This window comes from Truncatella angustata, assembly GCF_020726525.1.
Source record: "Truncatella angustata strain MPI-SDFR-AT-0073 chromosome Unknown BKA67scaffold_13, whole genome shotgun sequence".
In the NCBI taxonomy this organism is placed as follows: domain Eukaryota; kingdom Fungi; phylum Ascomycota; class Sordariomycetes; order Amphisphaeriales; family Sporocadaceae; genus Truncatella; species Truncatella angustata.
In genome coordinates, this window is record NW_025763393.1 from 87,997 (window position 1) to 112,403 (window position 24,407).

The window sequence follows — 24,407 nt, forward strand, 5'->3', positions numbered from 1 at the left end:
AAAACAGCGCGTTCCGACCTTTTAACTTTACACCATCGATGAGGGGAAGGCAGATCATGGTTTAATTCTATAATTCTCAACCTTTGAATCACGTCACCATTGGGTTTTTAGTGCTTTTAATCACACTAACTCAAATCGATCAGATCCATGACAAATAATCCTATATCTATTGTTCGAGATGGCAGAGCATATATATAATTCCATAACCACGACTCAAATCAAAATGGCACCTGCAAGATATCGCTCCGCACCGATACTAGCGATAGACTGGTCCCAAGCACGGCCAATTACACCATGTGGAAAGGGTTCCGCATTGCATGTTTTGCCTGTTTGGCTGTGGGTAAGTCAATAGACTCCGTTTACTTTTGCACAGCATACCGTACCGAGCGCTCCCTTTTAGCCAGAGATCATATTCAAAGGAACAACCTTCTGATAGCTTGCTTGTATGAGTGCTCTGGGGTTGAAGGCTCACATCGGGCATAGCGCAAAAGCAAATCACGACAAGCGGCATCATAACAGCCTCATCCATCCAATTCACATCCTTAGGACCTGTAACCGGGTCTGCTACAGATTATCCTACGCCAACACTACCGTCGTCCATTGATGATGCGCCAAGTGTCACTCCGAACATCGTGGATCCTACTGCTCCCGATGCGCAGAAACTGTGTCCCGGATACAAAGCATCCAATATAGCAGAGCACGTCGCTGGCTTTACAGCTGAATTGGGCTTGGCTGGGGAGCCATGTAACGTTTACGGCAACGATATCAAAGAATTGATTCTCGATGTTCAGTACCAGAACGCGACGCGCCTCAATGTCCGCATATATCCTAGATATCTAGTAGCTGCAAACAACTCACAGTATATCCTACCCGAGTTCCTGAGCCCCGTGGGGATTATCGAGCCGGGCTCAACGAAGGACTCGAGTGAACTAGTCCTAGAATGGAGCAATGAACCATCATTTCAATTTCGGGTATCTCGGACTCGCGGTCGGGATGTTCTATTTGATACATATGGGAGCGTCATCGTTTATGAGGATCAATTCCTCGAGCTCGTCACCTCCATGGTCCCGGACTACAGCATTTACGGCCTGCCGGAAAGCATCCGCCCCTTCCGCATTGGCAATAACTATACACAAACTTTTTGGAATCAGTATAACGTGACGAACGATAATCCATTAGACACGAACATGCACAGTGTTCACCCAGTCTATGCGGAGACTCGCTACGGAAATGGAAGCTCCAAATCTCATGTCGTCTATGGAAGGAATTTGCACGGACAAGAATGGCTCATGCGCCAGGAAAATATCATTTATCGCACCATTGGTGGCAGCTTTGACTTCTATTTCTTCAGCGGCCCGACGGTCAATGAAGCACTAGCTCAGCAGCAGCTTGGTGTCATCAAGACCCCCGTTATGCAGCCGTACTGGGCGCTCGGGTTCCACCAAGTGCGCTGGGGCTATCAAAATTGGACTGTCCTGCAAGATGTGATTGACAACTATGCGGCGGCAAACATCCAGCTCGAGGCCATCTGGAATGACCTGGACTACCTCCTCCAGTACCGGGACTTCGTGAACGACGAGAACAGGTATCCTGTCGCCGAGGGACAACAGTTTCTCGCACGCTTGCATGCCAATGGGCAGTATTGGATGCCCATCCTGGACCCAAATATCTACGCCCCTGACCCAACTAATGCAACAGATGCTTATGCGCCATATGAACGAGGCGTCGCAGCTCAGGCGTTTATCCGCGATGGTATTGATGGATTCTACTATGGAGATCAGTGGCCCGGCTTCAGTGTCTGGCCCGATTTCTTGGTTCCTGAAGCTCATGAGTGGTGGACGAACGAGTTCATCCTGTTCCATGAACAGCTTCCGTTCGATGGTTGGTGGATTGACCTAACTGATCTTTCGTCATGGTGTACTGGGTCGTGCGGTACTGGTAATCTCGATTTCCAGCCGGTCCACGTGCCATTCCTACTACCAGGGGAGCCAGGACAGCAAACCTTTGAATACCCGGAAGCATTCAATATCACCAATAGTACCGAGGCAGCATCGGCCAGCGCCGCGGCGGCATCTCAATCAGCTGCGTTTCCGACCGTTGCCGATGAAAGTACGCCCACTATTGGTTTCACAAGGCCAACGCCAGGCGTACGCAATATAACATTCCCGCCATATGTGCTGAATCTTGCCCTGGCTGGCCACTCACTACTGAAGTCTGGCGTTGCGCCTTATGCGACACACAGCGACGAGTTCAATACGACCGAATACGAGATGCATAACCTGTTCGGTATCCAGAGCTCTAACGCCACCTACAATGGTTTGGTCGCTGTCAAGCCCGACAAGCGGCCGTTCCTGATCTCGCGGTCCACGTCGCCCGGCAGTGGAAACATCACAGGTCACTGGGGCGGCGATAGTAATTCCAAGTGGGGTAACATGTACTTCACAATCGCCCAGGCCCTTACTTTCAGTATCGCGGGTATACCGTATTTCGGTGTAGAGACGTGTGGGTTCAACGGAAATGCCGATATGGAGCTGTGCACCCGGTGGATGGAACTAAGCGCCTTCTTTCCTCTTTATCGAAACCACAACTCCCGACCGGGGAACACGATTGGCCAGGAGGCGTACAGATGGGCAACGACAGCCGAGGGGACGAGGCGTGCCATGGACGTGCGGTTCAAGCTACTGCCGTACCAGTACACGTTGTTCTGGAAAGCACACACCGCTGGGGAGACGGTTATGCGGGCACTGCAGTGGGAATTTCCCAACGATGAGAGTCTGAAGGCTGTCGATAACCAGTTCATACTTGGACCGAGCATCCTCATCACCCCTGTGCTCGAGCCTCTAGCTACAACCGTCAAGGGCGTGTTCCCGGGCATTGTGGACGGGACGAGATGGTATGATTGGTACGATCTCACAGAGATCGAGGCACAGCCCGGAGAGAACAAGACGATTGAGGCACCGCTCGTGCACATCCCAGTCTTTGTCCGGGGCGGAAGCATCATCGCATCACAAAAGCCGGGAAACACAACCAAGACAACCCGATCCAACCCCTGGAGTATCTTGGTGACTCTCGATAGTCGCGATGAGGCGTCTGGCTCCTTGTATCTAGACGATGGGCTCAGCTTGGTACAGAACGCGACTAAAGAGATCGAGGTAAAGCGGCATCATGAACCTTTTAAATTCTTCTTCTAGTACTAACCATACAATAGCTCTCATACTCAAATTCGGCGTTACGTGCGACAGTCGTCGGTGACTATGTAGACACCAATACAGTGTCAAATATCACAATTGCTGGGTGGAAAGGTCGCACCAACCCACGTGTCGCCGTTTCAATCGCGGGCAAGAACATCAGCTGCAGCACTATCTCTGTGACCGTCGCAGGCAACAGCGTCTATGTGGAGAACCTGCAAGATATTTTCGTCCAAGGAGTTTGGGTTAGCGATTTCGCTGTCCGTTTGGAGGACTAGCACTGGCAGTAAGGTGTTCCGTCGAGTCAATCTTTTCAGTATTTCTTTCCTTTTGCTTTTGTTTTTCGGGAAACCAGAGACGCAACAGGCCCTTTCTCGAAAACAATATATGATTTTAAGTATATTATATAGCCAGTCTTGTCTAGCTCAGCTACGGTGAACCTCAGTCAGTCCTTTGGCGCAGGCCTCCGGCTGCACCAGTTCTGAGGCCATCATCTTCACCAATGCAACACTTGTTTGAAGTACCACTAGCTATACACTTCCAAACTCTCCCTCATGTTTACTGCATAGCCAGTGCCACTCAATCGGCCTGCCAGACACAGAGTTTCTCAAAGAATGGTATTGCGTTGTACCTGGTAGCTGACTCGCTCGAAGTTTGCGAGGGCGATCGCTGCCACTTTCGCGCGGCGAATACGCACCATCAGCTAACTCAATGTACTACCTTTCATGGGCGCTGCGCGAAGGAATACGCAATATGGCACGTTGTGCTCATCACAATGTTCATGTAACCCTAAATCCAAAGCCACCACGTGAGATATATCGCACGCCTACTGAAGGGGTCAGACTTATGGCAGAGTAAGTTCTGCAGAGACAAGCGTGGGGTATCGGAGTGTCACACATCCTTGGGATGTCCATAGCGAATTTATTTTGCTTGGTCTCAGGCGTCCACACATAGCTTGGGTAGTTCGTATGTGGATAATGCGGCCGGGTCGTGGGACTGTGGCCATGGCTGATTCATGTTATCGAATCCGTTCGCCCGTGCAGCATCAAGATCGTTGGGAAGGAACTCAGTTCGCAAACGAACCACACCATTGGACTCTAGCATATAGCAACCAACAATCTTTCCAGTGAAGTCTCTCCCGCCGATATGCTCCACCGCCGTGTCTGCGTTGACCCCAACGCCTCGTATTCTGCTTGACTCCGGTGGAAGACCGGGATAGGCGGCTTCTGTGATGGGGTGCCCCAGGTTATTCAGAACGATGCCATGCTCTATTTCTATAGTCCGTCGCGCTAACGCGTACGTCGAGCACCCATCGAACAAGCCCTCCTGGCGCATGCCAAGGGATCGCGTCATTCGCATGGCTGCGAGTCGAGTCTTCATATCGCGGCATTTCAGCGCGACGTTGGACAAAAAGGGCAGAAACCCTAGCTCAAATACGAATTGGGGTTGGTTTGGGACGCGTTCTTCAAAGCAGTCCGAGATGGTATCGATGTTAGCAGCCTGCCTGATAATACTTCGATAGCCGTCTAGACACGAGTCGCATTCCACCTCATTATTTATTAGTGCCAGTTTGGTGAGTATTTCACATGATTCGTAGTTGATCGATAAGAAAGTTTCCAATAATTGCTGAGAAGACCTTACTCCAAAATTATCGTGCCAGACCATCGGACAGGCAGGTACGGATAAATCGCGGGTGACGCTCATGAACGCGATTTGCCAACGGCTCAAATACTCCAGGATGGAAGCCTGTTCAGCGAGTAGTTCTGGCTGTGGTTGCCTGTGGTCTGGGTCACCAAAGCGGAGTTGGTCGCCCTGCCGCACTAGTCGCATTGAACGACTGAAGATGGTGTCCAGCATCGACCGGGCCTCAGCGAAGCTCCCGAAAGTGGTAGGGACAGGCTCATTGGCAGCGACCAGCTCGGGGAAGTCTGAGGGTCCACCAAAAAAGAAAGGAAATACGTTCAAATGCCGAAAGATTGGCACTAGGTATTCTTCTGCCCAGGAATATTTCGAGGACAGATCTTGCAGCAGCTTGACTCCATGCTTGCAGTGTTGCATGGCTGCCGTCTTGTTTAATTGCAAGAATTCTATGCATATGAAAAGGATGCATACTAAGAGTACCAGCGGCTGGTTATCCATGTTTTGCATTTCGTGAATAGAGGCATTGTAGTGTTGAAGAGCGAAGCAGTCCACCTGCAAGCCGACATTGGACTTGTCATCAATCTGCCTTCGCTCGTAGAGAGAGCTGATGGCAATGACCGAGTGTCTGACTGCAGGCTCAAAGTCACTGAACTGCATTACCACGTGCGTCCAAAAGTAAGGGTCCGTAGCGCCCGGAAGAAATGGACCGGCCACCTCGGAAAAGAATTGTAGTGCCCTGCGATCGGCCGGGCTGTCGATCCCTTGGAAGAGATGACGCGGTCGATGCCACATGAGGCCGGAACTTTGTGGCGGCGTCACCGGATAGCCGCTGCACTTACGGCCAGAGGTAAGGCATCGGCTGCATTCCGGCTTGGCTTCATCACATTTCACTTTGCGCGTTCTGCAAACTCTTATTAGCCCTCACCCCTATTCTGGTTGGTCGTTATCCTGGTATGCATGTACATACTTGCACGTCAAACACCCCGTCCTGACCTTGTGGCCGCCCTTCCGCGCCATCTGTATTTAGTAGAATCTGACCCGTCGGGCTGAACACGATGGATCAAGCTGGCGAGACCGATGGGACCACGGTCTGGAGCTTGCTTTCGTAAGCGGATATGTAACGATGTTGCGTAGTATGAGATCTATAAATTTGCAACCTTTGCGGGACCAATGCGAGATTAAGGCACGGAGCATAATAGGTATGTAGTGCTGAGATGCGCTGCCGCAGCACCCATGGGGGTCGTTGGGTGGGCCGAGTCCGAGCGTAGGTTAGGTTAATCGAATAGGAGTGCCTTGGGTGGGTACATTTCGATACAGTAAGGACTCTATGCACCTAACCTAGCTCTTTTCTGTCACCTACTCGGCTGGCCGGTTGTCCAAATGGTAATATAAAATATGGACCAAGAATTTCGTTTCTATTTCTCCTTCTTTTTCTTTGTCTATGAGCGATTGGTGCAAAGCTCCAGCGCTCCGGTATCGAAATATTCAATTGGATGCATTTAGCTGGTTGTTAGGGCCACTAAAACGACCTTACCTTGGATTACCATTCTTAGGCATTGTCGTGCGTCATGGTTGTTCTTGTAGTATGAAAATAAAACGAGACAGCCTCAGCTGTACAGTCATGTCTTTATGAAGAACAAGTTTGATATCACTCACGTCGCACGGGTGCCATCTAAAACACTGGAAATATATGTTGTAGGCCCCCGTCGGGCATAGTTGTTTATGACAGGATGCTCTATACTGCACCAGATGGCTGTCGCCTGTTCAACCAATTGCTTGAAGCCGTTACCGGGCGGAGAGGCCTCGCAGCGATCATGTGAGCGCGCAGAGCAGGATGAGCAAGCATACTCAACCATCCAGAGCTAGACTAGGTGAAGTGCGGTGTCCCCGCCATCGAGATGGGCAGCGCCGAGGACAGTTTCTACCATGGTGGCCTTAGCCTTGACCCTGGATTTAGGGTCAGTTAGATGTCTTTGGAGTAATGGGTGCATCGTTGCAAACCCTACAACCTCTCTACGGTCGTTATTCGCGATAGCAAATCAAGGCCGTGGGACAAATCACCTATCGAAACAATTACATCCAGCTCACTGCCCCTTCAATTGTCATAACAGCGAGTTGACTGCTTAGACAGCTTGCAGCCGAGACCATTCTGTTGAAGTCGTCACGGATCAGAATAGCTGAGCATTCTTTTCTGTAATCTTCTGAATGACTTCCTGCTAGAAGCTGCACGTTTAAGCTGTTAGAATATCTGAAATCGAAGACACCACACTTCCAGCCCAGGGGAAAATTATGGTATGATTGTTTCGCTTTAATACTTAGTCCTAGATACGAACCAAGAGCCTAGAGTGACACGATGAATCATTATAGCTCGGGATATCCTTTTGTTGGCCGAGACTCTTTCGAAGTCCAGACGAGAAAAAGAGAAATTGCTGACGGATGAAAGCATCCCAACCCAGATGGCCAGCTTCCTAAGCTTTGGGCATTTCGAACAACAATATGAAATCTATCGTTAGGGTGTATTTACGACCATTGAATACCCATAATTAGTGTCGAGGAGTACGTGGAGTTGTACTGGAAATGTCTGTCGTACAAGCTGACCAACCAAGGCCGACAGCCCAGGACATTAGATACTTATCTACCGTATGTTAATTGCAGGGCCTCCAACTGACAAGGCCCATAACCACTCAGGCGTAACTAGTTCACAGACTGCGTCTCGACTGTTTCGGCAAAGATTGTAACAGTCAGATTGGCATGAAAGGATATGGATGTTCAGCGTCTAATGAGAGTGACTATGCTCGCTTCGCTCTTGATAGTAATGGTGTCACCAGACGGTTAAAGAAACTTCCTGGCTATAAATTTCAGTGTTCCAGTCAGAATACAGTCGACTATAGAATACGAAAATGTCTTGTCTTGCCACGTAGAAGTGCCATCATTAGCCCGTACTTCTGGATTGGAGCTCAGTCGAAGGTGTGATGATTCAAGAAATGAATGAATCGGTCACGGGCCGTATCAAACCGTTCTGGGCATTCAGGGCATTCCATGTGATTTCCATCAGCTTCTCCAATTTCCTCTTCGCCTTTCTGATTCCGACCTTGACCATGACCCATGTCAATAGGCTCCCCATGTCCGTTCTCGTCGCCGTTCTCTTCACGATTTTGCTCATCAAATCGGTGCGCCGACGACTTTTTCAAATGATATCCCCGGGTCTTGCGGGTTTTGAAAGGCTTATCGCATTTGCAACAATGGGCGGTTAACAGGCGCTCGTACATGTAGTCTCGTCCGCAGCTTCCACAGATGTAAGCGCCTTCTGTGGCAACACTGTGACTCTGATGATGATGCAGAAGATGCTGAATGGTCGATTTGAAGTTGACGTCACAGTCTGCGCAGTGAAGGTGTCCTGAACTACGCTGATGTGGCAGAAGCTTGGCGCCGGTGAGGAACTTGGCCTTACAGTCGTTACACTTGGGATGGGCTTGCCGGATGTGATGTTTTAGAATGAGTGCAGTATCGAACTGCTCCTTGCAGTAATTGCACTGGGCAGTCATCTGTTCGGTTTGGTTCGCTGCCATTGTGGAAAGATGGAGCATGCTATCGGCTCAAAACTTGCAAAGTCGCATAGAGCCGATCATTAACTGTTGCCCGATTGGTGACATACGTGATCGAAAGATGCTCCAAGTAACGCTTTGTGATGCATTGAAGAATGGTGGGCTTGGAATCAACTACAGGCCGCGGTTATTTCATTGCGCTGCATGGAGGGTTACGTGTTGACTTGTGAAAAAATGTTGAAAATTTATGAATTGGCTTAGGAAGTCGGGAAATCATATGTGTTGCTCCTGGGGTAACCACTCACTCGACGTTTGTTGGGCAGCTACCTATATAAGCTGTTATTCCATTATTTCCAAAACGAAACTACTTACGTTGTGACCACATGCACCGCATTTCAGTCAGGTCGTCCATACACAAGCTACTCAAGCTACTTCGTAATGATAACAGCAGTATAAAGAACAACAAAATCAGCCAAGCCTGTTCTACTCCCGTTTCAAATTTTCACACGCAAACCGGACATACTGCAAGATACTCATAGGAGTGACAGAGTGATAAGGATACCAAAGCTTTCCATCATGTTAATCTAAAAAGATCCTGCTGTAATTAACCTGAGTTCGATGACATCAGAATACGACAAGACGCTTCAGCTCAGAGCGCCCTCTCAATTACAACACCATCAAGGTGAGATGGACTCCTTCGCAAGAGCTTAGTCAGGCCTTATTCAACAATGCTCCGCAATGGTTTCCGAGTCGACTTCGTCAGACATAATCTAACAGACCACAAGATCTGCTTGGCAGATCTCAAGGTTGTGTTTGTCGGTCAAGCTAAAGATCCAGCGTTTTCCAAAGGCTTTCCTAGGACACAGCAGCAAACAGAGATTTTTAGGACCGGGTCATAATGGAATGAATGTTTCCCGAGTCAGGGGTTTAGTATTGAACACAGTACACAGTCTTTGCTGAAATACTGCAACTGCAGCAGCAATAAAAGACGCTATGCACCACTGCTTTTCGATTTTCACATTTGTGCGGTGGAACAAGGGCTGCGTATCGCACCACGATATGTTCAGTATATGATATTATGTCAATGGCTTTAGGACGGCAGACTTGGCGCGACGATTAGACCTACGCAATCCTAGAGACTCGGACATGTAATGGGTTCTACTGACACAAAGGTAGCTCTCACAGCCAACTCCGCTTCCCTGTTTCGTTGCCTTGATACAAATGCAGTCGAGAACACCGGACAACCAATTTCATACCGTCCTCCATTTTGACAATACCATCAACTCTCCAACTATTGATCATGTGTAATTATTGCTTGCGCCCTTAATTCATGAAGCGTAGCCTGCTGCTAAAGGCCGTATTTTACTGGACCAGCATGGGTCAAGCTATTGCATAACTTGGGATCGCTACAAAGCAAGGGTGCGGAAAATTCCATGATTGTAAGCAGGCTACCAGAGGTGTTGTAGAAACGTAGGTTTTCTTCTTCTTTTCAGAGGCCAACGGGGCGCTCTTGACGACCCGGAGTTGCGGGTTGTCACTCGCAGTCCATCATGTCTGATCTGCGATGGACAGACCGGCGTGCTCTGGATAATGCTGCTGCTGGGCGCCACACTTCACGGGATAGTACCATTGAGGCTGTGAGACGTCATGGCTGGCGGCTGGCGGAAAGTACGTCAACGCTTAACGGGAAGACGGGCTGAACGACAGAATTGTTTCGCAATAGCTCCTCTGCCATTTAAATTTCAAATCTGGCTAATGAATTCAATGGTTCGTTGCAGGTAGTCCGCCTTCTTGAACCATTCCTTTGCATCTGCTAAATCAGCTCGCAATTCTCTCAGATATCTCTCCCAGTCAATAGTCAGATGCCAATTGTTCTTCCAAAGCTTCAGCGCACAATGTTTGGCCAAAACATCGGCAGGCTCCAGCAAGCGGAAGAATTCATCACTCTCCATTTTGGTTTGCTTCATGACGTCGATACAGTGATATGCGAATAAGGTGGACATGTTGAAGGCCTGTAGCAGTGCGACCTCGTTCGAGATCTTGCTCAGGTCGTAAATGTCTCCGAGGTTGGGCTCAACTTCGCGCGCAAGAGATGCATCGATGGAATCGTCATCTTGCACGGCGGACTCCTCCTCCTCCTGGGCGGTTTCGCGAAGACGGTCGTACCAAGCAGTCATGTCACGCATGATTTGGTTGGCCTTCATCCGTGCCAAGACCTCATTAACGTCGGCCTCCGGAAGGTTGGGCAACTTGATACGCTTGTCCGACTTGGGCGTAAAGGGGTTGGTAAGAGCCGCTGCGACGGACTCGGGAATATCAGGCCTTTTCGAGCTGAGGCCTAGAGATTCAAAGACCTCTTGCATGTCGAACACATAGCCTTCCATGGTGTCGACAAGCTCGTCGGTGGCCGCAACCTGCTTCGGTTGGGCTATGGCGAGATGTGACTCCAAGGAGATGCGAGCCCGCTTCGCTGGCGACTCTTCCGAGTCATCGGCCACTTCATCCTCTCCCCTTTCACCTCCAGCTGCAGCAGTTTTCCCGTAATCGTCGCCGAACCATTCTGAGAATATCTCACCCTCCACCTTTGTCTGGAACTCAGCGTCTTTTTCCGCAGAGTACACTGCTTTGCGCGCCAGGGGCTTCCTGGCCTTTTTGATCCTATAAGAGCGATTTGAATCCAATATCCGTGGCATTCTGATGAAATTTGGTTGTTGAGTGCGAGATGTAGTGGCGAAGGAATCGGTCAGGTGCTAAGCGGTGCGACCCAACTCGCGTGGATCGCGACTTTCGGTGGGGTTGGCCACAAAGATCCACCTATAGGCTCAAATTTTACTTACGAATTCCTTGTTGTTCTCCCAGCCTCCACCGATAGATTAATTGACCCAGCCCGACGGATTTCTGACGTCTAGATCATTTGACAATATAGCCATTGGACAGTATGACTGCGATGAGCTCTTAGTCCAACATGTTCAGTTCAAACGTACCGAGTAATGCTCTCAACCATGTTCAGGATCTCCGTTTTTCGTAGCAGCCGATTAGGGGTGCACTACAGCACGCATAAGTCGGCCGACTCGAGATTACCCCGTGGCGGTCAAGCGCCTCTAACGTTAGGCTCAAGCACCTGTCCTTCACCAGTAACCAACTCCTCAACCCACTCTTCTTCTTACTCTTACCCAGTGGATACACAATTAACGCCCCTAGCCCTAATCCAATCGTAACGCTGATGGCAACTTGAATGACGCTGGCCAGAATGTCGAAATCGATCTCGCTTACGCCATCAAGAATGTCGTCGCCAATATCTATGTCCTCTGGGACGCCCTGCAAGATTTTCGCCAGAGCCGTCGCTGTTTTGACGCCTTCTAAAAGAGATCCGTTTGCAGCAAGGTCATTGGAGACTTGCACGAATATTGCAGGAACCATGACGGCACCTGCAAGTGCATAGTCAAATTCCCGCTCTTTCCGCGGTTGCTGGTGGCCCCTTTCATATGACTCATTGTGCATTATCCCCGACTCGGAGCCCTTGAGGGCATTCTCTTCCTCCTGGAAAATGATGGGAAGCGTGCAGCGAGCAAATCTGCCATCCTGAACCAGCTTTTTTCCAGGAGTATCGCATTGCGGGCATATAGGTTTGCAAGAATGCCAACGGTTAGGGCACCAATCAAATTCGACTAATGATTTATGATACCGGCCCTTTCCTTGAAGACCTTACTGGCGAGCAAACGCACAGTAAACCCGGACATTGATATGAGAACCGTGACAGGAAATTTATTGCCAGCGTGCTTGATTGTAGAGGCAATGAGCGATGGTGGGACACGGCGCGAACAGGAATCTCCAGACTCGGGATATGGGCCTACGACACTCGATCTCGACAGAGGCGGTCGGATCAATAAGCGCGTATAATGACGTCCCGATACCAATGCTATACCCAAGGACTTGGGTGTATATAAAGGCAAATATCAAACGCGTCGATCCGGTGATAATTTTACGTGTCTGTAGTTCCATCATGGCGGTGAGTACCATGAGCCCTGGCAGAATCTGTATCATTGAGCTTTGAGCTACTGCCGCGAAGCAGGAGAGGTCGCCGCCCCTTAAAGAGCCATAGGCACGAGCGAGAAACGAACTTACAATTGCTGCCAGAGCTTCAATAGATGGCGGTAGAGCTCGTTGCGTCGTGCGATACGCAGTCGCATTGTTGTCAGAATAGAACCCAGGAGAAACGCAATGGGCATATCGATCCAACGACCCTGGAACGATAGGGCCGCAATAATAGCGCTCACGATGCCGCCCATTGGAATGGGAGACCAGTTACTGAATTGGGGCTTGCGCCAAGTAATCGTACGAAGTTCTTGCATTCCTTGATCTACACCAATCGAGTCGTTCACCACCCTCTTATAAACGTTATGCACATCGCTCGCGCGGCTGTTCCTCGTCTCGGCCATCTTGGAGAACCAGGGTACGAGATGGGCATTACAGTAGATTTCCAAGTATTCGTCCTGGACGCGGCAATGGTTTCAGCATCTGAGATGGAAGTTGACATGCTGTTCGACAAGTCATGGTTCCTGACCATGCTCCTCGTATCAGAACTTTCTTGGAATCTCAGAAAATCTCGAGTTCATACCATGAAAGATGAGAACACAGAGAAAATAGTCGTCATAGTGGCGCGCGGCAATGGGTACCTCGTGGAACTGATTTATGACGCTACGACTACTCATATTCCGCCCTGTATATAAGCAGCCAGTGGACTTGCTGAAGTTAAGTCGAGGTCGCACTTGAAACGTTGAGACGCCTCAGCGTCTTGTCGCATCGTGGTGCCAGTTTTGACAGTTTAGACTTGATTGTAACCATGGTTATAACATCATGGTACCATTTCACGCAAAGTATATTCTCCATCGAGTTTCCCTAGGTCATGTCACCTGTCGGGATGGCAGTTTGCTGTGGGCACAAGTAATGACAAAGATCTTCAGGTACAGGTGAATGAGTTTGAACGATTTGGTCGACACGCATGGAATGCATTCTGTGCTGAGAGATGCCACCTAAGGTGCCAGCGGCATTTCTGATACAATCATGCTAATTATAGTTCACCGCACTAAGTTAGCATCACTAGGGTGCATGCATGTGATGTAGGTAGGTTAGATGATGTTACGGGGAATGGGCATCCACAAAATGCTTGGATCCTATTTGGTTCGGCGGATGTTTAATGGCCAAACCGCGAAGTTGTTTGAGCATGATGATAGGGACACCACAGCAATTGCTATTACGATTTTCGTGGTTCATGGTGGTAACACAGTGACATACCGCCTGAGATCTGGACTTGAGAGCCAAGGTCGTGACCCTGGCGGCGGGGTGTACATCAAAACTTGCGCACTGAAAGCAGCAAACTCCAATTGATGCACACACTCATGCTACTGGCACCAAATCGCATTCCGCTCTTATGTATTGCTCGCATCGCAATTGTCTCAGTGACCATGACTAATGTACTGATTAATGTGCTGTGCCGTGCTGACCCGTGCGCCAAAGGATTGTGGCCATGCACTGATCAGATCGTCGCCAGGCTCAGCACCCTTGGCCCCAACATCGTGGCATATTCGCGCTTGAGGGTGCCTGCCAGCCTGCCCTGGACCTGGCGAAAATGGTGCCATGGCCCGCCCGCAGATATCTTATGATTCTTGTCATATCATCAGTGCTGAAATTTCTGGCACTTTTGCCATATGATAACTTCCTGCCTGGTAATATGAACGCTGATCATTCGTCATAGCGACCTTGCACATTTCTCCAGCCTCAGCCTGAAAATCAATGCCGGGTGCCGCCAAAGCCACTTTGGCACACAACATAAACTGAACTCTGTTATGACTTGAAAATCATACCCTTCCTCATTCATATCGAAATAAAGACATATGCATGCATTTAATGCAGATGAAAGCATCTCTGTTCCTACCTTTTAATTCAGCTCTATCGCGGCAGAATAGACCTTCAAAATGAACATGCCGGAATCACAGGGCGACACGTGGAGAGCGCACCTATACTCCCAAGTGCCGTTGAGAACGAGGAACGGCGACATACGCTTGCTCACCATCCAACCACGCAACTACCCAAGCGCAGCGGGCGCTGATGTGACAAGTGGGGCGATACAGTGCTTCCTCAGATTGGCCAACCTGAAGACGCAGCAGACCAAATTCACTGCAGTGTCGCATTCTTGTAGCACTGACGAGGATGAGAGTGTTTCAATCAATGGTGCGCTAATACCAGCATCGTCTGATGTGGTCAAGATCCTCGCATACTTCCAGCAGGAAACCAGACCAGTAACGATCTGGATTGACACGGTTTGTATCAATCATGGTGATGTGGGGGAGATGTCGGCTCAGAAAAGCCAATTGGGGGAACTCTTTTCTGCGGCTTCTTCGGTGGTCGTCTGGCTAGGTCCAACAGCAAATGACAGTGATGAGGCAATGTCCGCCTTGGACCGACTCGCAGACGAACACCTCACGCCAGCGGCACAGAAGCTCCTTGTCAATGCACTTCAGTTGCTTCCATTCAGAGCGAAGGTACCCGAACCAGCTAAAGACAGTCCTGATACACCACCACAGACTTCGACAGACAAGCAGAAAGATTTTGATAACCAACTACACAAACTTCGGGTAGCATTTCAGTCACTGATGTCCCGAAAGTACTGGTCACGGTTGTGGTCACTCCAGGAGCTGGCGTTTACCTCGAAAGGGTCAGTCGTATGTGGCAAAAGAGCATTAGACCTTGATCGCTTCTATATGTCGGCGAAGGCCTTGGATGGTGTTCTGAACATGGCAACATACTCCAAATGGCTCGCAGCCAGCAGTACGGCGACACCGCCAAGTATACTTGACAACACTGAACCGGCAAATTTCTCAGCATCACCTGCCATACGGCTCCTGGCGGAACGGGGGTTCTTTCGAGCAGGGCACGGATGGTGGTCATCCACGGAACACACTCTCTTATCGATACTTGGTAGATACTATCTGGACACAACCGGTTCCCGCCCGGGCTTCGTGGTTGAGGACAAACGGGACCTTATATATGGCTTCGTGGGGCTAGCATCGGATGCCAATGAGCTCGGACTATCAATAGAATATGGGAAGAACTACAAGGAAGTCTGTTTGGATACCATGATAGCTCTGTCTCGGAAGAACCCGAGAGTACTCCAACTATGCTTGGGACATGATAGCGCCGGTGCCGACGTGCCTTCTTGGGTTATTGATTGGAGTCAGGTCAAGATGCCTGCATCGTATAGATCGGCCGGTTCTCTCAATGCTTGTGGACTTGCAGACTCCCGATACTACAAATTTGAGTCTAACGGCCCTGGAGTCATTGCTGTAAAGGGAGTTTTTGTGGATACCGTTTCGGCCGTCTGTAAAGCACAACTAGGCAGCTCGACGCATCAGTCAGATGAGTTGTCCAAAGCACTTGGTGACTTCCTAAGACAGTCGCTTGACGGGGATAAATCCCCGTACTCTGAAAATCAGGCACAAGACGTGCCAGCCAACATGCTGATGGGTGCTGCATTCGTCACGAAGTCCGGCTATGTTGGATGCGGCAGCGGTGTGACGGATGGCGATTCAATCGCCATATTTTATGGCTCTGGTGTTCCTGTTGCGCTGCGCAAGCAGCCTGATGGAACACACCGGCTAGTTGGGGAAGTGTATGTGATCGGAATCATGCAGGGTGAGTTCATGAGAGTGCATAGAGAGGAAACCATGGTTCGTCTTTCATGACCGAATGTCAATTTACGGACAAGAGCACTTTGTAGCTTTTAGAAAATTAATTTAGAATCTGAACAAACCTTGTTGGAATAACCTGCTACACTACGGGTTTGAAGCGAAATTGATCGTCCCAAGTCCGATCTATGAATCAATATGTTTCCGTTCAATCAAAACCAGGAGCAACGAATCTACGTGTGAGCGGCATTTTGACGCCAATGTGGCATTCAAGAGAATCACACGATCGTTTTGTTCCGCAAGAAGCGTAGGAGTCCACTTGAACCATTGCACATCATAGCAACATGCAACAATTGTAGTGCAACTGAACAGGCGATAGAGGTGAAAGTTCTGCGACTGCACCAGTTGCTCCGCGCCTCCCCATTACTTTGTTATAGCAAACTTGGCCAGCAGATGAGCAATATGACAACATTCAATAGAAAGTCGCTCCGGTTCTTTGCTGCCTTCCGTTTATTACTGACATATTTAACGGGAAGGCACCACACAAGGTGATCACCAGAACCAGAATTGAGATGTCTTGGACAAACAAACAACGTTGCCTATATGTTCTGCGTTTTGGTCGATGGTCTATTCTTCGCCACCACACAACTCCAACAAAAATCGTAGTAAAAAGAAAGTTCTTCTTTTCCGCAAATCTTGCACAGTATACCATTTTCATTCTTGCACTCCAAATCCTGCCCTGCCATCATCGTCTACAATTTTAGAGATGGCGATTATAAGTACGGTTCCAGGCCTCAAGGGATGGGTAGAGGTTGATGGCACACAAGCTGTCGAGTACGACCACCCTGAGGCAAATGAGTTCGAAGAGATCCCGAAGCCCCCAACAGCTATGGCCATCAAATATGTCTAATCAGTACAAGGTGCCAGGTTCAGCGTCCACTGTCAAGCCGCCGACTACGCTTGGGTTCCCAAGAGAATTATTCACGCGTGAAAATCATAGTAGGAGGAAGTCAACAAGGTCATGAATTGCAAACGATTACTCGTAGGGATGCCACGAAAGGTCGAACCACTCGACGCGCCTCCTTATTGATGACCATGGGCGCAAGACTCTCCAACGCTTTCAGTTTTCTGCTATCAAGCCGATTGAAGATGCCAAAAAGAAAAAGAAAAGGAGAAGGACAAAAAGCCACTGCAAAGTCTAGGAGTGATCTATGTCGAGGTATCCGCAAGATAGAGAAAACAGGGGGGGAAACCACGTGGCGGAGTAGCTACCGGACCATGGCCTATGTCTTCCCCAAAGCCACAAAATTTTGGACGCGGCAAAAGCATCGGCAAAAGCATTGGAGATCACTAAGAAGGCCTTGAAGGTTCGGCGTATTTCTTATGGAACAGGGTGTATCTTGATTATTGCTGAAGGCTAGACTACGTGGGCGCTGACTTCTCTACAGATTTGGGGACTTAGTTCACAAGGCAACAATGCGATTGTTGCCGTAGACTAGTATGACTATTGCTTGCACCAACCACAGTCCACCAGTATAATAGTTACGGTATGACCGGGGACGAGATTAGAATGTCAGAGCTTATCCGGTATCCGACTGCTATTAGGTATAGAGGGGCTGTAACCGGGTAAGAACCTTACGCATATAGTTAGTGCGCATGCCGGGGACTTTTTTGCACTGCGATTTTAACCGCCGCGGAGGAGCTAGAGTGATGTGCGGGAGCGTTAGTATCGTCCTTTCCAGAATCAAGAGCGTCATCTGGTTAAATTCGCTTCTGCTCATACGCATATCTCCAAGAGGGCCCCGTCTGTCCGATCGCGGTGTTCAAGTTCCATTACCGCTCAATTAGTGATACCATTCCTTCTGCCAATTCTCTGGTCGTGTTGATTGCTGACCATTCCCACATGATCTCAAGAATGACCTCATCGTACCGCGCAGCCCATCGCCATCTTCCACTCTGAGTGAGATGGCAGAGGAGGATATCAGGCGGCTTGCTAAAGACTTAATCAGGTCATGGTCAAATATGTCCAAGTTTGGTGAGAAATTACTGATGTTATGTCAGATCAAGCATGGGATAAGGATAGAAAGAAATTATGGTGCGAAGAGACATCTTGTTAACGTTTCTGGATTTGACGAGGACGAAAGATTGCTCAGAAGCTCTAAGGTAGCGAAGCTGGAATTATTAGAAGAGGATGACCTCATCTATGTCACCTGATTGTAACTGGCTGTGACGATCAATGTGACCAGTATTGACTGATATCGGGTGATTAGGTGAAGATTCCTGGTAAGGCTGTTTGGCTATAAGGCCACTAATATTTCCGGCTTTTCGTATAATATTTGGCATGCATAAACCAAGAAACATCAGACACCAAGTTTGCAACATATTGACACAGATTTTGCCGTAATGATAGCTATAACTGTAACTATACTGCTTCATGTATAATAGTGTAAGGAATCCCACTTGTTCCATAGCACTGAAATGTCCCATGACGCAAAATCAACGATGAAAGGTATCTAGCTTTCACCCAAAAGTTCTCCATTTGTACTCTGGTGCGGTGTGGCGTACCACTTCTTCAGCCCCTTGCTCAGTACCACTCAAGGCCTTGACGTTCACTTTCTCACTCAAATATCAGTTAAAAGTTTCGAAACTCGATGTGATTGAATTTGTGTCCCACTGAGTCTTCCGTGCTCATAAGGTAATGTTGCCTATCCCTAGTGGACTAATGAAAAGTGTTTGTGACAGCTCCTCCATTCACTCAAGCACACATCTAATACTGATAATGCATGCGTCAAAAATGAAAATTTTCTTGACATCCTATGGCTTTGCTTAGGGTCGACTCACAAAACCCCCCGGATTCCTTTGCCATGTCGTATAGGAAACTCTTCAGGTTCGAAGAGCTACCTTCGGCCCTGTTGACTGTCGATCTTTACTTTATTTGGCCATGATACGTCGACTTGGCGCCAAGGCGACATCTACTATACTCGGCCCTGGCACAGATTTTCAACTTTGCCTAATCTTGCTCTGTTAAAGATGCCGGTAAAATCCAAAGCTAAAGCTTTCAGAAGATGAGCGACACAACTCCTTCTAAATTATGCGGAAAATGTGAAGTCCTCGAGTTTGATGGCCTTGTCATTGGCTGTGAAACTAATGCGGAGACTGGGAGGCCGTACTTATAGATTAGATGCGATGAGAGATAGGTGGCTCTTAATTACACACTTGAAGACACTCTTCCTAATTTGCCACTTTTCTTTTTCTTTTTTCAGCGTCCGCCTAAGAGAATTGTGGTTTTTGTTTTATTCGTATAGAGCCCCACCCAACAGGCCGGCGATGAAGCTGGCAACGATAATCCAACGAACGAACAGAGTGTAATGCGTTGTATGAGGGCGCACCCGAAGCCAATGATGATGAATCGTAGGAATCAAAGGAGAGACGGGAAGATGAAGGATATTGCGAAGCATGGGATTCTCACACAAAAATGTGTTCTTACAGAATAGTGTATGGTATTATCCTTCATCCAGCTCTCTTTCGAAAGCAGTTAAAGGAATCGCCACCTATCTTGTCAGTTGCACTCGTGCTGGTTCAACTTTGTATCGAAATTTCGGTCGAACCATTTCATTTCGATCCCAACAATCTACGAGATAACAGTTATAAACAGCAAAACCTACTTCGTCTCATTATAAAGAATTCACGATTTAGTGTCCGTTAAAACGTCTCGACGGCCCGATCTATGCGCGTCTTATGGGTTACACGTGTCCGTGCCACAAGTGGTGGGGGAACTGATCCCTTCTCGCCCATCAGATATGTCCTTGAAGCGCTCGATTACTACTGAAGTGGGTGAATATTGGAAATCCCCGGTGTTATACATGTTTTTATATTTGTTTATGATTTAGTCTACACTAATAAGATCATAGATATTGTGTGAAGAGTTGACCAGCGATGCGGCGGTGGATAATCTGTATCAACAGAACCCCCGGGTGATTCTCATTGATGTGTGGAAATTGTGAACGATTCAATTGCATGTTTGCTACAAATAGAAGCCCCGATGGAGGTAGCCCTGTTTCGTTCCTAAGACATTGAGCCAACTCTTGCTTTTATCATTCAACGATCATAGCATGCTGAGGACTCATAAAAATGACGTTTCTACGAATAGAACGATTCAAATTTAACCACAGGAACTATAGACGCAAAATTCAGTACGTTAATTAAAATATCGCCTCGAATCCAGACAAGAATGAGCCAATGATTGACCAACACTGTCAACGCAACAACACATAGTCTCATTAATACATCTCGTAGCGCCAACCCAACTGAACCATTTCTTCCGTCACGCCGTTCTTAACAACCACGGCAATCTGTGCCGGATCACCCGAATCCAAGCGCTTGTTCTCACGTAGCACGAGCCACCGGTAAAAGGTGATGGTGAGCATGAACATTATGGCGCAGCCCATCAACGTGCCGAAAGCGGCGTAGAAATGGGGCGACGAATAGTAAAGATACGATGCCCAGATGTTGGAGGTACCTCCAAGCGCGTTGACCAGGGCAGAGGCGGCCGCGCGCTTTGAGACAGGACGCGCGAGATGCAGGTTGATCGTCTTGTACATGAGGAGCTGGGGCCCGACGGATGCGAACGGCAGGATCATCATGGAGAAGTACCGCGCCCCGACGCTCAGTGTGGCCATGGGGATGATGTACATGCCGATGGAGATCGACAGGAACATGATGATCAGCGGGTAGACGGTGTTCTTACGGTCGGAATAGAACATGGCGACGTAGTAGACTCCACCGGCAAGGATGTACGGCGGTGCGGTCAGGAGCAAGCTGATGGTGCTGTTGAAGCCGAGCGAAGCTATCAATGTAGGGAAATAGTTGGCGATAGACCCCTGAGCTTGTGACAACAGATTGCAGAAGATGAGGAGCAGAAGCTTGGGATCCGAAAGGGCTTTGGCAAAGCCACGAAGCACGCTCTCGTTCTCGGTACCCTCCGCGGCGCCGGACTCGGACTCAATGCGCCACACCGCGAGGTCTCTCTGCATTTGGGACAGGATCTTGCTGTTGTGGGGATATTCAGGCATGAAACAGGCGCAGATGAAACCAATGCCAACCGTTGCACTACCCTCGATGATGAAGAGCCATTGCCAGCCTGCAATTCCGTGGTGCCCGTTCAGTTTGAGGATGGCAGCGGCGAAGAGACCACCGAAAGCGTTTCCAAACTGCTGTGCGATGTATAAGCTGGCAATACGCTTGCCGAGTTCTTTCTTGGTGTACCATGCAGATAGGTAGTAGATTGCTCCGGGGAAGAAGACGGCTTCTGCCACTCCGAGAACGGCACGCACAGCAAGCAGCTGTCCATATGTCTTGACCGATGCGGTAGCTGCCGAGATGCCGCCCCAGATTACCACAGCGCAGCAAATGTACATGCCGGGACGGGAGATTTTGGTGATGAGCAGGTTGCTGGGGATTTGGAAGGGCAGGTAACCGACGAAAAGAATCGATACAGCAGTAGCAAATTGCTGAGTAGTCATATTGAGATCCTCCATGATTCCTTGTAGTTTAGCCGCCGCAAGATTTTGACGATCGATGTAATTCAAGATGTATAATATTCCGATGAGGGGCAAGATGATGAAATCAATCTTGCGAACAAGTTGTTTGTTCAACTTCTTGAACTCGTCTTCGGTGAGGCTCCGGAGTGACTCTGGCATGGGTCGATATGAGCTCGAGAATCCGATCTGGCCTTCCACGGTCGATGCATTGTCATCAACCACGGAGGATTGGTCTTTGACTTTGTCCATGTTGATGGAACCTCTATCGGCGGACATGGTAGTTCGTCTCGATGAAGATATTTCACAAGAAGAATGGGTTGGATACAATGAGAGAATGTCGCTTTATGGCCCAAAAGACTTTCTGATATAAGTCAGGAGTTGTGACACACCTTAATAGACCAACACACTGATAATGCCAAGATCTGGGGTAGTATGCCTGGCCCACTAAGCTTGTTGCCCTCCAGGGTTTCTCAGACGTTGAATTACTAAAGACTTTGATAATGTGTCGTGATCCATTTCCACTTTGGATGCGAATATCGGCATCTTGAAGTACTACTCCAAACAACCTCTGTGAGAACCGTACTAGCGGTAAACACGATAAACTCCAACCGAATGGTACCGGATTACGATGCAGCTGATTGGTGTATGACTCGCTCGCCCTCGAAGCGACCAATAGTATGCTGTCCCAGATAATCCGGGCTTATCTGCGGGCTGCCGACCCTGCATTGGGGGAGCTCCTCCTTGTGGGGCGGAACCGCAACGGCTCCGCAAAGTCGCGGCTAGGTGTCTTCTTGCATGCATGACACTCCCTGGATGGTATACAACGAAGCGGATAGGCAATTGAGCAGGATGATCAGCCATGGAGGAGCAAGCACGTCAGGCTTCGAGAGGAGGGTTTGGGAGGACAATAGCAATCTTTCTCAGCCTACTTGAATAGCCGTCTGGGCCGTGTCATTTGCCGTCAACATCCTATCTTCACAGCTCTCATCAATCCGACTCTGCAATCGCCGCCTCATATTGCGCTATACCATAAAAGCAGCACATCCATTGACATCTTATCACACATACGTTTTCCAGCCCCAGAGCATCTTATCGTACGACAAACGTCTCAGCCGCCAAAATGAGCCACGCAACCCCCCAGACCACCACCATCCAGAACCCTCGGTTGAGGTTACTCAACAAGATCAAGGCCGGAGAGTATCCATTAATGACGTTCATGGCCATTCCCTCAGTACGACAAGCCCAGATCATCTCCCTGACCGGTGTCGACGGTATCATTATTGATTGTGAGCACGGTCACATCGGAGATGATTCTATGCACAACTCAGTCGCCGCTATCTCGGCCCTTGGCGTATCGCCAGTCATTCGTATCCGCGGTCCCGCACATGACATCCTCAAGCGGGCACTAGACACGGGCGCCCATGGCATCATGGTCCCACAGATCAACAACGCAGAGGAGGCGAGGCAGGTGGTTGCATCTTCCAAGTTCCCACCCTGGGGCGTGCGTGGCCAGGGATCAGCCTTCCCTGCCATTGGCCACGGCCTGACCACGCCAGAGTACATGAAGTCTGCCGATCAAACCATAATCACCATGATCCAGATTGAGACCCGGGCGGGTGTAGAAAATGTTGAAGAGATTGCCGCCGTACCTGGTGTCGATCTCGTGTTCATTGGCCCTAACGACCTGGCCCAGTCTCTCCTGGGCTACACCCCTGCCCGAGGCGACGAGCCCGAGTTCGTCGCGGCAATTGACAAGATTGTTGCGGCCGCGCGGAAGAACGGCAAGTGGGCTGGCCGCATGGTGAACAATGGCACCGCAGCGAAGGAGCAGAGGGAGAAGTATGACACGGTGGCTATCACCGGTGATACCAAGGCCATTCAGAATTGGTACATCTCCGAGTTCGAGATCGCTCTATCATGAAGCTCTAGACTAGGCAATACATAGATAATGAATAGACTAATGATCCAAACAACCTAGTCCATGACAGCCCTAAGCAATAGATGATATAATAGGTTAGTACAGATACATTTAGTAAAACTAGACTCAGGCGAATAAGTCGCGTGGCGTCCTGGTGATTGAATAGCCACACACCTCTTCCAGCCATGAGATAAAGCGCCCTATACCATCCGGTTCAAGTTTGTCTCATAAATTAGAACAGGGGCCGTGATGTAGATCATCTTAATAGGCTACCACGGTGACATCTGATGGCCGCCTGGGGGCCACAGAAGGTGTTCGGATCAAAGTCTGCTAAGCTAGATGACCTAAATAAATGGAGATACGCACTCCGTCAGAACTATTACGATACTTCTTGACTGTAAATGACATGTTCGAGAAGATAGCCGGCAAAGATACACAAAGAAAGGCAAGGCATGCTCCACAATGTACAGTGGAACATTATTACTCGACTCATCGACGGTCATCTGGCTTGCGTACAGGGTTCTACCTCGGAACCTTGATAAAACGCATTAGCCGTCCAAGATTGGAAGATTGCCACTCAAAAGCAGGCACATCCTACTGTGACCGACTCATCGTTCGGCTAATGACTAGGCTATTGGGTGCTACTGGCACCAAACAGGCCGTGGCAGTTGCAGGATGGGACGGCATTTGCTTCAATCAATAACCGCTGCTGCACGGATCATTCATAGGGCAGTGACCATGAATAACTTAAACGTAAATGGATCCTTCTTTTGGTAAAGGGGGCCTTGGCAAACGCAAGAAAGATAGGGGCGTACCTCATTGTGGCTTGGGTGCGAAAACTTTACTCTGGCCGCTGGACCCTTATCAGATCACTTATCATTCCACCTGCT

General features: G+C 49.1%; 9 protein-coding genes across 9 annotated transcripts; 4 read left to right on the forward strand and 5 right to left on the reverse strand.

The window, feature by feature from the left end:
• Nucleotides 1-294: 294 nt before the first annotated feature.
• BKA67DRAFT_596087 (glycosyl hydrolases family 31-domain-containing protein) lies at nt 295-3,466 on the forward strand (the record flags this gene model as incomplete). Its single annotated transcript, XM_046105257.1, has 4 exons — nt 295-340; nt 571-2,109; nt 2,395-2,963; nt 3,209-3,466. The coding sequence occupies 4 exons, from the start codon at nt 295-297 to the stop codon at nt 3,464-3,466; spliced, it is 2,412 nt and encodes an 803-aa protein (XP_045951202.1).
• A 583-nt stretch (nt 3,467-4,049) lies between these two features.
• BKA67DRAFT_132013 (uncharacterized protein) lies at nt 4,050-6,014 on the reverse strand. Its single transcript, XM_046095005.1, has 2 exons — nt 5,797-6,014; nt 4,050-5,730 (listed from the first exon to the last, which is right to left on the reverse strand). Exons 1-2 carry the CDS (start codon nt 5,844-5,846, stop codon nt 4,125-4,127), a joined length of 1,656 nt encoding a protein of 551 aa, XP_045951203.1. The 5' UTR covers nt 5,847-6,014; the 3' UTR covers nt 4,050-4,124.
• Nucleotides 6,015-7,786: 1,772 nt separating this feature from the next.
• Nucleotides 7,787-8,398, reverse strand: BKA67DRAFT_665095 (uncharacterized protein; the record flags this gene model as incomplete). The annotated part of the gene is made up of 1 exon (XM_046108499.1): nt 7,787-8,398. The coding sequence occupies one exon, from the start codon at nt 8,396-8,398 to the stop codon at nt 7,787-7,789; it is 612 nt and encodes a 203-aa protein (XP_045951204.1).
• A 1,718-nt stretch (nt 8,399-10,116) lies between these two features.
• BKA67DRAFT_665096 (uncharacterized protein) lies at nt 10,117-11,067 on the reverse strand (the record flags this gene model as incomplete). Its single annotated transcript, XM_046108500.1, has 1 exon — nt 10,117-11,067. One exon carries the CDS (start codon nt 11,065-11,067, stop codon nt 10,117-10,119), a length of 951 nt encoding a protein of 316 aa, XP_045951205.1.
• A 313-nt stretch (nt 11,068-11,380) lies between these two features.
• BKA67DRAFT_542237 (uncharacterized protein) lies at nt 11,381-12,813 on the reverse strand (the record flags this gene model as incomplete). Its single annotated transcript, XM_046101077.1, has 3 exons — nt 11,381-12,042; nt 12,229-12,461; nt 12,500-12,813. 3 exons carry the CDS (start codon nt 12,811-12,813, stop codon nt 11,381-11,383), a joined length of 1,209 nt encoding a protein of 402 aa, XP_045951206.1.
• Nucleotides 12,814-13,642: 829 nt separating this feature from the next.
• On the forward strand, nt 13,643-14,193 carry BKA67DRAFT_132060 (uncharacterized protein). The gene has a single exon (XM_046095006.1). The coding sequence runs from the start codon at nt 13,762-13,764 to the stop codon at nt 14,035-14,037; it is 276 nt and encodes a 91-aa protein (XP_045951207.1). The 5' UTR covers nt 13,643-13,761; the 3' UTR covers nt 14,038-14,193.
• A 156-nt stretch (nt 14,194-14,349) lies between these two features.
• Nucleotides 14,350-16,969, forward strand: BKA67DRAFT_665098 (heterokaryon incompatibility protein-domain-containing protein; the record flags this gene model as incomplete). The annotated part of the gene is made up of 2 exons (XM_046108501.1): nt 14,350-16,066; nt 16,851-16,969. 2 exons carry the CDS (start codon nt 14,350-14,352, stop codon nt 16,967-16,969), a joined length of 1,836 nt encoding a protein of 611 aa, XP_045951208.1.
• Nucleotides 16,970-20,339: 3,370 nt separating this feature from the next.
• BKA67DRAFT_528061 (MFS transporter) lies at nt 20,340-21,848 on the reverse strand (the record flags this gene model as incomplete). Its single annotated transcript, XM_046098920.1, has 1 exon — nt 20,340-21,848. The coding sequence occupies one exon, from the start codon at nt 21,846-21,848 to the stop codon at nt 20,340-20,342; it is 1,509 nt and encodes a 502-aa protein (XP_045951209.1).
• A 529-nt stretch (nt 21,849-22,377) lies between these two features.
• BKA67DRAFT_587305 (Pyruvate/Phosphoenolpyruvate kinase-like domain-containing protein) lies at nt 22,378-23,566 on the forward strand. Its single transcript, XM_046104314.1, has one exon. It carries the CDS (start codon nt 22,720-22,722, stop codon nt 23,518-23,520), a length of 801 nt encoding a protein of 266 aa, XP_045951210.1. The 5' UTR covers nt 22,378-22,719; the 3' UTR covers nt 23,521-23,566.
• The last annotated feature ends 841 nt before the right edge of the window (nt 23,567-24,407 follow it).

Excerpts from the sequence above, each read along its gene's own strand:
- BKA67DRAFT_587305 (XM_046104314.1), top strand. The coding sequence starts at position 22,720 with ATGAGCCACGCAACCCCCCAGACCACCACCATCCAGAACCCTCGGTTG.
- BKA67DRAFT_132013 (XM_046095005.1), bottom strand. The coding sequence starts at position 5,846 with ATGGCGCGGAAGGGCGGCCACAAGGTCAGGACGGGGTGTTTGACGTGC. Across the intron at positions 5,731-5,796 it reads ACGGGGTGTTTGACGTGCAA|AACGCGCAAAGTGAAATGTG; the intron begins GTATGTACATGC and ends AAGAGTTTGCAG.
- BKA67DRAFT_132060 (XM_046095006.1), top strand. The coding sequence starts at position 13,762 with ATGCACACACTCATGCTACTGGCACCAAATCGCATTCCGCTCTTATGT.